Below are 15,280 nucleotides of genomic sequence, written 5' to 3'. Positions count from 1 at the left end.
AGAGAAGTGGTTAGAAAATGACGTGGGGATAAAATGTGGACCCCGTCCCCGCAGACTCAATCCATTTGATCCTATCCGCACAAGCCTCAAATAGTTATGACTTTATACTGAACTTATTTTATTAAAAGTATAGAAAGAAAAATATTCTGAACAATTGTCATTTTATAAACACAACTAATACACAGTGAGGATCAACAAAACTGTCACAAATCTCCCCTCCATTATTGAGAAAACTGAATAAGCCAAATTATTACCGAATGCTACACAGAAAATTCATGCTAAGAGAATACGGCAGACACACGACAGGAACAATGCTAAGGGAGTGCAACTAGGGCAACTTCCCCCTCGTCAGAGAGAGACCTAAGCCAGCTGGAAGCTAAAAAGCACTGCCTGGGATTTGCACTCCTCAGTTATGTCTAACATCAGCTCTAACAGGATACATATTTCAAATGTGATATATTCTAATCATAAAATATATTTTCTACTTTTTGTTGGTAATAAGGGTTGTTTTCTTTATTCCCTCCTTCTCCTTGGCATGTCTGTGAGCACTGTGTTCTTTTGTATGAGTAGATCAAATTATGTTGGAGTGGGAGGGGTGGGGGTCAGAATTTCCCCGTTCTCCTGTTCTTGTTCTCTTCTGTAGGGCTGTTGCTAGCTTTGAAACCAACTGATTGGGGGCAGCAGAGAGTCGGGAGAATGAGGAGGTGCTGAAAGCAGTGATCATTAGATCCTGCAATGGACTTGTGAGAGTGGATGAAAGACCCTTGGTTCAGCATTCCATCCCTATCCACTGGAAAAGATATTATCAAGGTAAGAACACGGTCACTGAGGCGCAAAATCTGTATATACCATGTATCAACAAAAGGATCCAAGAGGAAAAAGAACAAGGAACTGGCATGGCTCACTGTAGCGGTGAAGGAAGCGATCAGAGACAAGAAGACTTCATTTAAGAAATGGAAAAGGTCAAAAACGGACAAAAACTGGAATCGGCATCAAAGCAAGGAAGCGGTGGGGCCTTGGATGACCATGGAATAAAGGGAGTGATAAAGGAGGACAAAGCTATCGCCGACAAACTGAACACATTTTTTGTGTCTGTGTTTACCAAACAGGATATACACAACATACCGGAAGCCGACAAGTTATACATGGGAAACGAAGATGGGAAACTGACAGGGTTGACGGTCAGTCTAGAAGAGGTATGCTTAAAAATGATAAATCCCCTGGACTGGATGGCATCAATCCGTGGGTAATCAACAAACTGAAAGGGGCTATAGCTGAACTGCTTCAACTAATAGCCAATCTGTCAATCAAGTCAGGGAGGATTCCGGAAGACTGGAAGTTGGCAAATGTTACGCCGATCTTCAAGAAAGGTTCGAGGGGTGATCCGGGAAACTAAAGACCAGCGAGTCTGACCTCGGTACCGGGAAAGATGGTAGAGGTGCTGATATAGGACCACATCACTGAGCACCTTGACGGACACAGTCTGATGAGGACAGCCAGCATTGCTTCAGCAAAGGACGATCTTGCTTGATGAACTTGCTGCACTTCTTCAAGTGAGTGAACAGGCGGATAGACAAGGATGATCCAGTTGAGATTGTATATATGGCAATGTGCATTAGGGGTTCTTCTACCCTGGGGATTGGGATAAGGTCATCTCTAGCGGGTTTCGCCATGGATAATTTCTGGTGCACAGGGCATGATCGGCAGAAGTTTACCACCTCCTGACATGCTCCTGGCCAGTAAAACCTTTTCTTCACCTGCTGCCAGGTGGCTTAAGCTCCCTTATGCCCAGACAAGGGATGATCATGTTAGCTGGAAATCATTTTTTTGAATTTTTTGAATATTTAAATTTCCTCATTGTTAGTGTTTAAAATACATAGATTTTATATTCCTCTATGGTAATGAGAGTAAGCTGATGATGTCACTGTTTGAAATGTGTTAAATGTGCATGCTCGGCATCCAAGAGTTACTGGTGCCATTTTGAAAATTAGCAAGCTGTAGATAAATGCAGTAAGTATGACATTGTTTTCGATAACATTAAATAACTTGAGAGTTGACTTCTAACAATGTTGGACATTTAATAACTGTAGTTATCTTTTCAAGTTTTCAACAAAGGCCCCCCAAGGAAGCCATTCATTTTGGCGAAACGGGACTAGTTGGGTAAATTTACATTTTAACTGCACTTTGCATGATTGCACTTTAGAACGCAGCACTAAGGTAAGTGCATATTTATTATATTTCATATAAATTTAAAGTTATTGAAAAGAATAAGATTAAAATTTAAGAGGGTTTTGGTCGATGAATGACAACCTGAGCTGCATAACCTATTCCAATAATGATTCATTGAAAGCGAAGGAGCTCTGAGACCTTTCCCTCTTGTTAACCCAACACTCTAGTGGTATAGAAACCTGTTTACATTCAGTACAACACCAGAAAAATAGAAACAAATGAATTTCTTCCTCAACACTGCAAAATATAGATACCAGATGTAAATTCTCAAAACCACCATATTTCAGTCACGGCAGGGAGATTCCCTTGCCACAATTAGCTCAGAAACGCAATTTTCTAAACAGCGCCTGTGACATACATGCCGGTTAGAGAATCATGGTTAGGCAGGGTTAGGCATCTGTCCATTAAGGCAGACACGATTCTTTATAAGATGCCCATGTGTGATTTTAAAAATCCGCTTAGGTGGCTGCTGAAATCGGGTGTCCTATACAGAATCAAGCCCAAAATGTATCGTAACAGGCTATAAGTAGGAGTGAGAGCCCTGGAAATCACTGGGATGCTGCTTGGGGGATTGGGAGGAAAGATTGAAGGTCTGAGTGAACAAACGTTTATAAATTTGGGTGCCAGGAAGGAAAAAAAAAAAGGCGGGTGGATCAGCACCAGCTAGCACTATGTTTCAGATCAAAGCTCATTCTCTGCTGAAAATCTAGTTGGTTATCTAGACAAAATCTGGTCAGCTATGTTGGACTTTCAACTCTTTTTAAACCTGACCTTCTTAATTGAGAGCGAGTAATGTTCTTGCTGTACATATGTATCTATTGCATTATTGTGCAGTATTAAACACACCATAAAGTTCTGTTTAAAGCACATATTGACTTTTATTCTTTTTATCAATCAGTAAACTCAAAGCTTTATATAATCATGCAATATTTGATTAGGGCAGCTGAATTCTAATTTAAAATTGTTTAATTTGGCTTCAGGTTTCTTATTTAAAGCTAAGAAATTTAAGGTCATGCATTTGGGCTGCAAACACCCCAGAGCATGGCACAATTTAGGGGTGAAGAACTTTTGCGCACGAAAGAGGAGTGGGAGTACATTAAATTGAGGGTGCGGGAGTTTTTTTCCTGGCACAATTATAAATAAAAGATCAAAGTACAATAGCATCCCGATTATCCAGGACTGAATAACTGACACTCACCCAACTGGCAAAAACAAAACTAAATCGCCTGCAAAAACAATTTGTCCTCTCTCCAGCCCCCAAAGCAGCTGCGGCAATGGTCCTGATCAGACAACCCCACCTCCATCTTTCCCTCCAGCCTCCGAAGTAGGCTGACCCTCCTGACCCGCCTACTCTCCATCCCTCACTTACACTAAGCAGAAGCCGTGGTAGTGGCCCTGACCCTCCAATCCTTTCCTTTCCTCCTTCCAGCCCCGAAGCATCAATGGCAGTGGTCCTGCCCCGCCTCCATCCCCACCTTCCCGAAGTGGCAGCCAGTTAGCAGAGACAGTTCTGTAAACAGGCTTTTCGAGGCCAGACTCGGCAGGGCTTTTCCTCTGCTGTGTCACTTTCGACATGGCAGAGGAAAGGCCATGCTGGGGCTGGCCATGAGCAGCCTGTTTACAGTACTGCTTCTGCTGACCTGTTGCTGCTTCAGATGGGGGGTTGGTTGGTGGGTCAGGACAGCATTAGGTAAGTGAGGGGGTCCAGGAGGCCAGACCTGTGTGGAAAGAGGGAGGGCAGGCCCGGGGTGCACTAGAAGTGTGAAAGGGAGAGGATCTAGCAGGGTGGAAGGGAGGTGAGATGGATGGATGCTGGACCTATAAGTGTGTGTGTGGGGGGGAGGGGGGAGAGGGGAAAGAAAGTGACCCAGACCAGAAAGGAGGGTGGGAAGGAACAGATGCTAGACCTACGAGTGGGGATGAGGTGGAAAGGGAGCAGCATGGAGTATACAGCACAGCTCCCTATGCTAATAACCACTATCGTAGTTTAGTAAAAAGGGGGGAGGCAATTCTTTTATTAGCTTAACTGGCATCGAAAACAATCTTAAATTAAAATTAATTGCTAATTAGGTGACTACCGCTTTCGGGTACGTGCCTACCAGAAAGTCGGATGGGCAGATCATGGGTGGATCTTAAGCATATTTTACTTCTAGGCACCTAAATTGGACTTAGGTGCTGGTATTTAAGCCAAGAAAACTTTTGCATATATAGGGGGTGCCTAAGATTTTGACACCTACTGGTATCTACAGTAAATCTAATTTAGGTATCGCTAGGCGGGATTCTATAAACAGCGCTTAACTGAAGATTAAGAGCTGCTATGCCACAATCCTCGGCGCCTATTTTTCAACACCGTTTATAGAATTGGACCAATGTGTATATGTGTGTAATATGTACAGATACTTATAAATATGTAAACATGTATGTCCATGGTTCCATGGACATACATGGAACATACATGGACATACGTGGACATACATGGACATACATGGTATGCATTTTTACGTGCATGGCTGTGTTTCTATGTTTATTAAAAAAAGTTTATTAAAATTCTTTATATATATTGCCAAATAGGATTAAAGCAGTTAATAAAATAATCCAATTAAAATGATGAAAGGAGCTCCATTAAAAATAGAAAGGGAAAGAAAATCACATTATAAAATAACATAACTCATACTTGTATTTTGGGGGTGTATTTTACATTTAATATTAATATTTTAATATTTATATTTATTTTAATAATTTCTATACCGTTTACAACTAAACGGTTAACAAAATATAATACATACATAATTTTAAGAACATAGTAAAATAGACACACAAGCAAACCTTAAAATAAATAGTTAAAAAGTAATAACTTTGCATATAAACAAAACTTTAAAAAGTCATGGCTAAAAATTAATAACGTATCTGTACATCATAAACAGTTTATCAGATTTATCAAAAAAAGAAAGGTATGTCTAAAAGAAAGCATCAACAAATAAATGTGTTTTGAGTAATTTTCTAAATATACCCCTCTCACAACAATTCTGTATCTGCCCTACCAAGAAGTTCCAAATCTTAAATCCTGCACAACAAAAGGTCTTTTTACCAGTAACAACCAACCTTGGATTCACAGTCATCTTCAGTAGGGCCAAATTCTCAGAACACAAGAATCTTTTTGGAATATAACTAGATGTGTTATTTTTCATATAATTCTGGAATATTTCAATACAGAAATTGATGACAAATCATTAAGTCTTTGTACTGTATTCTGAAGGTGACTGGTAGGCAATGCAATTTTTGGAGATAAGGCAAAATGTGTTCATATTTAGACAAACCCATTATCAATTTTGCTGCCACATTTTGTGTAACCTGCAATGCTTTGCATCTAACCTTTTTTATTCAAAGATAAAGGGCATTGCAGTAATCAAATCTCGACAAAACCATAGCCTGAACTACAGTTTGAAAATCATATGGTGTTAGCATTGGTTTCAGCCGATGTAACAGATGCATCTGTGCAAAACAAGCTTGAACAGTCTTGATTACTTGCAACTTCATTGTTAGCCCAGAATCAAGTCTTACACCTAAAATAGTCATGAACTCATGCACTGGGAGAACATCATCAATAATTCTCACTTCCGTGGGCCATTGAGGATCCAGTTTTCCTACCAGCATTATTTCAGTTTTATCTACATTTAGGGCCTGTTTTACAAAGTCACGCTAGCGACTACTGCGCAGTAACGACCCCGAAGCCCATAGAGGTTTTAAGAGCTTCGGGGCTGTTGCCACGTGGCAGCCGGTAGCGCGACTTTGTAAAACAGGCCCTCAGTTTCAAACCAAGTTTTCCCATCCACTCCTCAATTTTACTCATATATTCACTCAATGATTTTTCAAAATTATCTTTTTATCCATCTACTGGAAAGAAAAAAATAATATTGTCTGCATATATTCGATAATCCATCTCTAAAGTTTCAAATAATTTACCTATGGCAGCCATGTAGATATTAAATAATAAGGCAGAGAGTGCAGAACCTTGCGGTACTCCTGTCCTAGCTGAATATGTATTTGAGATCTTGCATCCATTTCTCACTTGAAAAGAGCGTCCTAAAAAAGGTATGTTTTAAACCAGTTAAAAACATCATGCATCCATATTTATAGTTAGATTTTAATTTGGATTATATATGGTTTGAGAGGGGCTGTGATTTTTTTACTCTTATTCTCCACTAAACCTATAGCAAGACAGAAGAATTAAGGGGTCCTTTTACTAAGGCGCACGCTAAATATTAGCGCATGGATACGTTAGCGTTTAGCACGCTAAAATGGCTAGGGCGCCTTAGTAAAAGGACCCCTAAGCGAGAAGCATTTTTAAAACATTTTATATCTTTTTTTTTTTTTAGTTCAAAAACTTTTATTGAATTTTACAGGTTACAAAAAAGACAACCAGAGGTAACAAAATTCAAACTGTACATCACCAATAGGAAAAAGCATGTACCGAAGGGATGGGGGAATGATATTAATACATAAGTAAACAAACTTCTTATAAGGGGATATGATCAAACACACGCAGAATATATCTTATGTTTATATTCGGGTGAATGTGATATGAGATTAGTTCAGGAGGATGCATTGTAACACCATGTCAACAGCCCATATAATTAGTTCTGTTTTGTTACACCAGTACAGAAGCCTATGCTTTGTGACACCATTGAAAAGCTAATGTAAACTGCTCAGATCCAACTGTTTCAGTCATTAGAAGTGGTATATAAGCTTGAATAAATAATAAACAATATGTCTATGATGTATAAATAAAATTATAATATAAAAACAATGCAATACAGATTGAAACACTGAATTCAAGTCCTGTTATTGTAAGAAGGCCAATTGAAAATAATAGGCCTTTAGATGTCTTTTAAAATTTATTACACTCTTCTTTTCTCAACTCCAATGATAGACTATTCCATAAAAATGGAACCAAATAAAAAAAAAAAATGCACTATTTCTAGTTGATCCAAACAGGGATTTTGAATTAGAGTCCACTCATGGGGGCAATATTTTCAAAATAGAACAAAACACAAAAGACCCCCCCCCCTCATCAATACTGGGCAAGTTTCTCAAATAATATCATCAAATAACATTTAAAGGCTTTTAAATATTTAAATGTGCTCAAAAGCTCTTCAGCAAGGTGCCACAGCAGCGATACAACGTCGCTGGAAAGGTGCTTGAATTTTAATCATAACACATTGCATGGAGCAAGGATTCTTGCTTCTACTGGAGTGGCAAATGTTATGATTCTACAAAAGCTGTTTAACAGTAGACCACTTATCTGAAAAGGTCAGTTCATGGCTCCAACACAGTCTGTGTTAAGCCGGAAGGATAAGCTTTTTATATTGATTTTATTTCCAGTGTGCAGTGCCTAAGTCCTTTGGTCTACACATTTGGCGTCTTTTTTCAACATCAAGTGTGTAGACCAAAGGACTCAGGCACTGCACACTGCAAATAAAAATCAATATATAGCTAGAGCAATCAGTGTCAAATATTTTGATGGATGCTGATGGAATTGAGATATCTGATATCATTATATTTTTTAATGCGTTTCTTATTAAAAGTATCCATTATGTAAAAAGTTCTGTATTTATTATAGAGCTTTATACAAACATATCGCCACTTATCAACAGTGTACAATGCTTGGTTCTCTAATCAGATTTCGGTATAGTTAGTAGATGTTTGCTTTGGCTATTAAACGTCTTCATACAGTATTTAAACCACACAGTAACCTGGGTTCTGTCTCCTCTCCTTTTTAAATCACAGTTGCACTGTAGCACAGCACATTTACTACTGAAGCCATGGCAAACCTCTGGCTGTGTTTCAGTGTCATACTGTCTTCCACAATCCTCTTGTCTTCTGCTGGTATTCCTGGAGGTCCAATAAACATCGATCCAAATACCCCTGAGGTACAGGAGGCGGCCAGATATGCTTTGACTGTATACAATCAGAAGTCAGAGAACGCAAATCTCTACAAAATTGTGAAAATTCAATCAGCACAATCGCAGGTATAGTAACAGTGCCTCCAAAGTAATTATTGTGTCTCATTTATATTTGTTTCCTGTCTCAATAATGACTTTTCTCTACAGACAAGCAGATAAGATGCAGGTACGCTAGTTGGTGGTGTCATCCAATGGAGCCACCATGCTGGAGATCTCCCCTACTAAATTCAAATTTTATGGAGTGGGCACACACAGGGACTGCCACTTGAAAAGTCCTCCACCATAGTACGGATGAGGTCTATTTACCTCATCCGTACTACATGCCAGTCATAGTTCTCCCCTCTCTGTCCATGGAGCCTTACACAACCAGCTGGAAAAAAACAACAATCTCCCCAGATATCCAACCTTCCACCCTCTTTAACTGCCTGATGAACTCAACCTGCAGGACTCCATCTGTCTGCAGACATGGTGACCACTGGCTAGAAGCCTTCCTCCCTGCCCTTGGCCTCAGTATCTGCTCTAACTTCAAATGAGGCATATAAGATTCTTAGCTCCTCACCCATCAGCCACAAAGCATTGGGCCCCAAAATACTGATTTGACCCGTTTCAGTGCCAGATATTGGTACCGATTGCTGCTCCACACTGTCTCCTCAAGCATCAGCACACAGAAAACCACGCTCGGCCAGCTCAGGGACGTTCCTTCCCCAAGCACTCATCCATCCAGAAGGCCACGTCTTCCTTGGTAGCCTGCAAGTCCTCACAACTGGGGCATAGAGACAGCACAGCCATTCTGGAGACCAAAAATCACTCAACTCTCATTCTTCAAGTTCATTCCCAACGACTGCAGCTAGCATCAGCACAGCAGCCATAACTCCGGTTAGAGCTACCACCTCTTCCTTCTCTCTGGGAGACCTAGGTGTGCCCTAACTGACTCCTGTTTAAAAAAAAAAGTTTGGATAATTTCCTAAAAAGTCCATAAGCTATTAAGATGGGAAAATCTACTGCTTTTTTCTAGGATAAGCAGTATAAAATTTGTTTTACTCTTTGGGGCTCTTTCTAGGTACTTGTGGCCTAGATTAGCCACTTTGGGGAAAAAGGATGGATTTGATGGAACTTCAGTCTGTTCCAGTATAGCACCTCTTATGTTGTTATATTCTAACATGTTAAGATCTGGGCTTAATGCAAAATGCTTTAAGCCCAGATTGTCTGTAACTAGTTTTTGTAAGTCCCACACTAATTTTTCCATTAGCATCCAGGATTTGCAAAAACATATTGCAGGACCACATATCACCCCCTATTTAGAAGGCATTATTCATGAGAACATATGAATAGCCATACTGGGTCAGACCAATGGTCCTTCTAGCCCATTATCATGTTTCCACAGAAACCGAAATAATAGCAACCGATCTCAGAGCAAGCAATGGTGAGCTAATCAGAATGCACTAACTGAAAAATGCTTCCATGCCTATTCCCTTACTGTGGAATACCCCCTCCCCCCAAAATACAAACAAATAAATAACACATTATTAAAGCACGATGACAAGCTGTCTCAAAAAACACATAAATGCATTTATGTAGTTAGCCTGTTTTGGTGCACTAACTGCACATTAGGACTTAATGAAAGAACCCCATAAGCTTGCTCTACTTAATACTTTTCATATCCTTTCTGTATTAAGAAATTGCCTTAACGTTAACCTTACTGAACTATATGCTTTTTCTCAAATATATATAAATTTCCTTAGAAATTATATACTAAAAAGAACTTGTAGGATATTAGAGAGGAGGTGGAGATTGACAGGGTCTTTATTGGATAAGGATCTCTGGAAACTAACAGATAAATCATTATAAATATGAGCTGACCATAGTATGTAAACACTATAATATGCTGTGTATACCAATTCCAGATCAAAATGTCTTGTTTGAACCACTGACATAAACATAGAAACATTACAGAAGATAAAGGCCAAATGGCCCATCCAGTTTGACCATCCACAACATCCACTATCTCTCTCCCTAAGAGATCCCATGTGCCTGTCCCACATTTCCTTAAATTCAGACACAGTCTTTGTCTCCACCACCTCTACCAAAAGACTATTCATGCATCTACCACCTTTTCTGTAAAAAAAAAAAAAGGGGGACTGGGTAAAATAAAGATTCCGTGGACCCCATAGATCTCTACTGCACGACCTTACAAAGAAAGTGGCTGTAGCATGATGTATGTAGGGATTCTCGTTTTTACTTCCACAGACCTATTGGTTCCTGCTCACCCCACGTATTCTCATCTTGTCCCCCTCCAGTGGCTAAATTTAAATCTTTTATGTTTGATTTTCAAGGTCCTCGGATAAAATGAGCCAGAATACTTAAAGAACAGGCGAACCCTTTATATACCGTTGAGACATCTGAGGTCCTCTCAAGAAGCATCACTATCTCTACCCTCATCAAAATAAATTGTACGATGTGATATTCACCAGCAAGCCTTCTCAGGAGTAGCTTCCATGCTCTGCAATATACTTCCAAAAGGGCTACGTCTAACTCCAGATGGGTCAAGGATGATTCATTGCGGTGAACTGACCACAATGAATCGAGTCAGGGTCCAATTCAGCATTTTTTTTGGGAGGGGGAGAGGTTATCCCCCCCAAAAAAAATTATACCCTTCCTCTTTCCTCCTTGTCCATGAGGTTGCCGCACCTTTTATTTTTTACAGAAATTGGTGAACATCAATAACTATCCCATTTCGCTCCTCCAATTCATAGAAACATGATAGCAGATAAAGGCCAAATGGCCCATCTAGTCTACCCATCCGCAGTAACTATTATCTTTTTCTCTCTCAGAGAGATCCTACATGCCTATCCCAGGCTTTCTTGAATTCAGACACAGTCTCTGTCTCCACCACCTCCCCCTGAAGCAGCTTATTCAGGCACCATCTCTCCCAAGCTCTACAATCCTTTGCTCTCCACCATCTTTACTGTGAGGCTCTTCCATGTATCCACCATCCTTTCCATAAATCAAATATTTTACTCATAAGTCTATCAACATTTAAATGTTTCTATCATAACATCCCTCTCCCAACTTTCTTGTGTGTACTGTATACCAAAGACATATAGAGAGACACTATCACCTCTTTTTTTCCCTCTTTTTAACTTTGTCCTAAGTGTCCGACTGGCTTTTGCTGTCACTTTCTACCTGCTTGACCACTTAAGATTGCTATTGTTTCCATAGACAGAAATATTTCATCACTTCACCCTCTTTTTTCATAGATATAAATATTTCATCCCTTATATTGCATAATTCCCTTTGTGTCTTGAAGACGAAATACACGGCTCTGTATTTTTTTAAATATTAAATCATAGCTGCCAAAAACTACATTGTTATGCAAGTTTTGCTAGATCCCTTCTCATTGTATGTACACCTTCTGAGATGTCTACCCTGTTAGATATTTTGGCAATTTCTTTAAAGAGTCAAATCTTACCTCACAGTCCTTCCACAATATTGCTTACAGGACCAAGGACCAATCCTTGAGAAATATCACTGGTAAAATCCTTATACTCAGAGTAACATAACATAGTAACATAGTAGATGATGGCAGATAAAGACACGAATGGTCCATTCAGTCTGCCCAACCTGATTCAATTTAAATTTTTTTAAATTTTTTTCTTCATAGCTCTTTCTGGGCAAAAATCCAAAGCTTTGCCCTGTACTGTGCTTGGGTTCCAACTGCTGAAATCTCCGTTAAAACCTACTCCAGCCCATCTAAACCTTCCCAGCCATTGAAGCCCTCTCCAGCCCATCCTCCCCCAAACGGCCATATACACACACAGACCGTGCAAGACTGCCCAGTACTGGCCTTAGTTCAATATTTAATATTATGTTCTGATTCTAGATCCTCTGAGTTCATCCCACGCTTCTTTGAACTCAGTCATAGTTTTCCTCTCCACTACCTCTCTCGGGAAAACATTCCAGGCATCCACCAACCTCTCCGTAAAGTAGAATTTCCTAACATTGCTTTTGAATCTACCACCCTTCAACCTCAAATTATGTCCTCTGGTTTTACCATTTTCCTTTCTCTGGAAAAGATTTTGTTCTACGTTAATACCCTTCAAGTATTTGAATGTCTGAATCATATCTTCCCTGTCCCTCCTTTCCTCTAAGGTATACATATTCAGGGCTTCCAGAGTGAATGCCAAATGGGATTAAAACAGAAGCTCCCTTCTATCCCCAGAAATATTCCTAAAACCCTTCACAAAGATACTCTTCCACCCTTCAGTCCCCAAAGCTATATTAATGATGCCAGGTTTCCTCCTCCCACTGCCGAAAAAGACCCATCCCCCCTCCCCCAATGTCCCTTCCCCTACTGTCCTGTAGGCTCCGCTGAGCATATAATATGAGATCCCTGATGGACCAGAGGAGGGTAAGTAGGACTTATCTCCAGCTGCTCCCATCTGTGCTGGTGACAGGTTCAAAATGGCATCCATGACCCCTGGCTGTAGTCTTATGGCATCCATGACTCCTAGCTGTAGTCTTATGGCATCCATGACCCCTAGCTGTAGTCATATGTTACTGCTAGGGGTCAGGCTGCCATATAAGGTCTGCAAGTATGTTGTGTTTCCAAATTGTTCCCGATAAGTAAAAACAAGATTGCCCAAAATGCTCCCCGTCTTATATTTGCTCTTTTTTTATTTTATTAATTTAAAATTTTGCTTTACACTAGGTTGTTGCTGGAGTAAAATACACAATGGTAGTAGAAATGGGACTGACACAATGCAAGAAAGGGTCCACTGACAATGCAGCTTCCTGTTCATTACTGAACACTTCAGGACAGGTAAATCGGAATTCTCTCTCTTCATTAACATTATATGGATCAATATTCAGGACTATTTAACAAGGCAGGAGAGCCCAGTTCAACAGCACTGACTAGGTACACGGCACTATCCAGTTAGTGCTGGGGGTGATCCAGATGCATAGGATGGGTGGTCCTGGAAATTATATGGTTACTGTCAGGGCAGTAGGACTGTATAAAAGACAGTCTTAATTCTTCCAGATATCTATTCAGGCATCAGCACTGAATATCAGCAGTATTATAGCCTCCTCCCTTTCCTTGATGCCCTGAGCATGTGTTTATTTTGCCATATGGTTAATCCAGGGCTGCTGCTGGTGGAATTTAGGTCCTAAATCTGCCCATGGTGGTCAGCTTTTCTAAAACCCTGACTTCAGCAGGCTGACTATCAACTTGACAGATTATATTCAAATGAAGAAATTTTGGGCCGGAGTCTGTATAGGACGCCCAATCTCAGAAGCCGACATCCGTCCTATATAAAATTGGGCTTAAGGATGCCTACAATAAACCCGATTCTGTAACCGATGCCGGTTACAGAATCAGGTTATTGTAGATGCGACTGCTAAACTTATCGCGGCAGGGAGATCCCTTGCCACGATAAGATTAGTGGCCACGTCTACTTACAATGTAGGCCAGTATTTTGCCAACCTACATTGTACGTGTCTTCCGCTAGACTAGTGAGACGCATACGACTGCCTAGGTTCGCCTAAGGCTACTTCCAGGGCAAACGCCGCCCATGGCTAGCCCTAGGTGAGCTTAGGCGGGCATGCAGGCCTTCTTAGGCTCCTGGAGGTGGCCTACCTTGGGAGGTTTTTTTTTTTTTTTTTTTTTTTAAACAAACATTCATCCTGATTGCTTGGATAGACAGCGGTAGGACGCCTACCGCTGCCTACAATTGGGACGGTGCTTGCAGATTCTGGGCCTTTATGTATATTTTGCAATCATAAATATAGTCTGTCAAACTTAAAGTAAAATAAAAGCAATATAAAGTGTAAAAAACGCATCACACGAATGCTGTTCTCAATGCTTTAAATTTCACAACTTGAAACATCACTTTTCCAACATCCTGTAAATGAATATTTTTCAAAATAGGTTTGCAATACATTTATCATCCGATAAAATGCAAGAAAATATACATAATATTGAGGACTATCAAAACAATATAGAGCATAGCAGTACCAACCACCAATATTTTATTGTATTTGATAATACCGCTCTGTCAACATGATAGGGCAATGTATATGGAAAATATTCACTAGGAAAAGATAAAGAGGAAAGGACTGCCATAATGATAGGAAAGAGCAGTGGCCTAGTAAAGAGGGGTGGGGGGTTGGACCGTCCCAGGTGCCATCTTGGTGGGGGCACCAGCACCTGTCTTCCCCTGTACCTCTTTGGCTCTTCGCTGGCACGAGTAGCATCGCCAACCTGCTGTTCACATCGACCCTGGCCCTCGCTGAAATCACTTCCTGATTGTGGGACCAGAGGGAGAGTCAAGGCCGGCATGGGCAGCGGGTTGGAGATGCTACTTGTGCCAGTGAAGAGTTAAAGAGGTTCAGGAGGAAGGGAAGTTTATAGGTTGTGCATCGATGTGCGCACTACTTAGGCAAAGGTATTTAGGCCAGGTTTTCCTAGACTAATGGGTGCACCCAAAAGTTATTCAATGCACTGGTGCTAAGCGTGATTCTATGTGATGCACGTGACTTTTATAGAATTGCGATTAGCACTGCTCTAGTTGGCACAGATTTTTAGGCTCCTTATATAGAATGGGGGGTGGGGGGGAAGTCACCTTGAATTTTGTACTTTGGAAAGAGCAGTGCACATGTCTCACCTAATCTATTTTTGTTCATCTTACAGACATTGGTGTGCACATTTGTTGTACTGGAGCAGGCATGGATTAATGTAAGATCTCTTTTGGACAGTTCCTGTACACCATCTGGACAATGAGAAATCTGCTAAATCTAGAATCAACATTCTTATTCATTGCTAGCAAAATTAATCTGTATTTCTATCTTAAAGAAGGGTTGATTTCATTGTATGTAGTATCCTAACTGAACTTTTCTTGCATTAAAATCTTCACAGCAGTTATGTCAAAGTTTCTGTTTTACTTGCATTTCAAATGTGGTATCATGATTATTTTACATCTATAAACTGTACACATCATGCAAAAATGTGATCATATGAAAAACAAATAATATAAGAATAACATAAGTCAACACTGCATGAAGTTAAACTGTAGGGTGCTAGAGAAAAGTAT

General features: G+C 40.2%; 1 protein-coding gene across 1 annotated transcript; it reads left to right on the top strand.

Moving 5' to 3' along the window:
- The first annotated feature begins 8,017 nt into the window (after positions 1 to 8,017).
- Positions 8,018 to 15,069, top strand: LOC117356761 (cystatin-like). Its single transcript, XM_033936400.1, has 3 exons — positions 8,018 to 8,258; positions 12,901 to 13,011; positions 14,881 to 15,069. The coding sequence occupies exons 1-3, from the start codon at positions 8,052 to 8,054 to the stop codon at positions 14,968 to 14,970; spliced, it is 408 nt and encodes a 135-aa protein (XP_033792291.1). The 5' UTR covers positions 8,018 to 8,051; the 3' UTR covers positions 14,971 to 15,069.
- Positions 15,070 to 15,280: the final 211 nt, after the last annotated feature.

Source organism: Geotrypetes seraphini, chromosome 3, assembly GCF_902459505.1.
Source record: "Geotrypetes seraphini chromosome 3, aGeoSer1.1, whole genome shotgun sequence".
Classification (NCBI taxonomy): Eukaryota; Metazoa; Chordata; class Amphibia; order Gymnophiona; family Dermophiidae; genus Geotrypetes; species Geotrypetes seraphini.
Note: the sequence above shows the minus strand (reverse complement) of the source record. Positions and strands in the feature narration are given on the sequence as shown.

What these genes read in the sequence shown, in the direction of transcription:
- LOC117356761 (XM_033936400.1), top strand. Translation starts at nt 8,052, where the DNA reads ATGGCAAACCTCTGGCTGTGTTTCAGTGTCATACTGTCTTCCACAATC. An exon ending in TTCAATCAGCACAATCGCAG is followed by an intron (nt 8,259 to 12,900) that starts GTATAGTAACAG and finishes GCTTTACACTAG; the next exon opens with GTTGTTGCTGGAGTAAAATA. An exon ending in TACTGAACACTTCAGGACAG is followed by an intron (nt 13,012 to 14,880) that starts GTAAATCGGAAT and finishes TTCATCTTACAG; the next exon opens with ACATTGGTGTGCACATTTGT.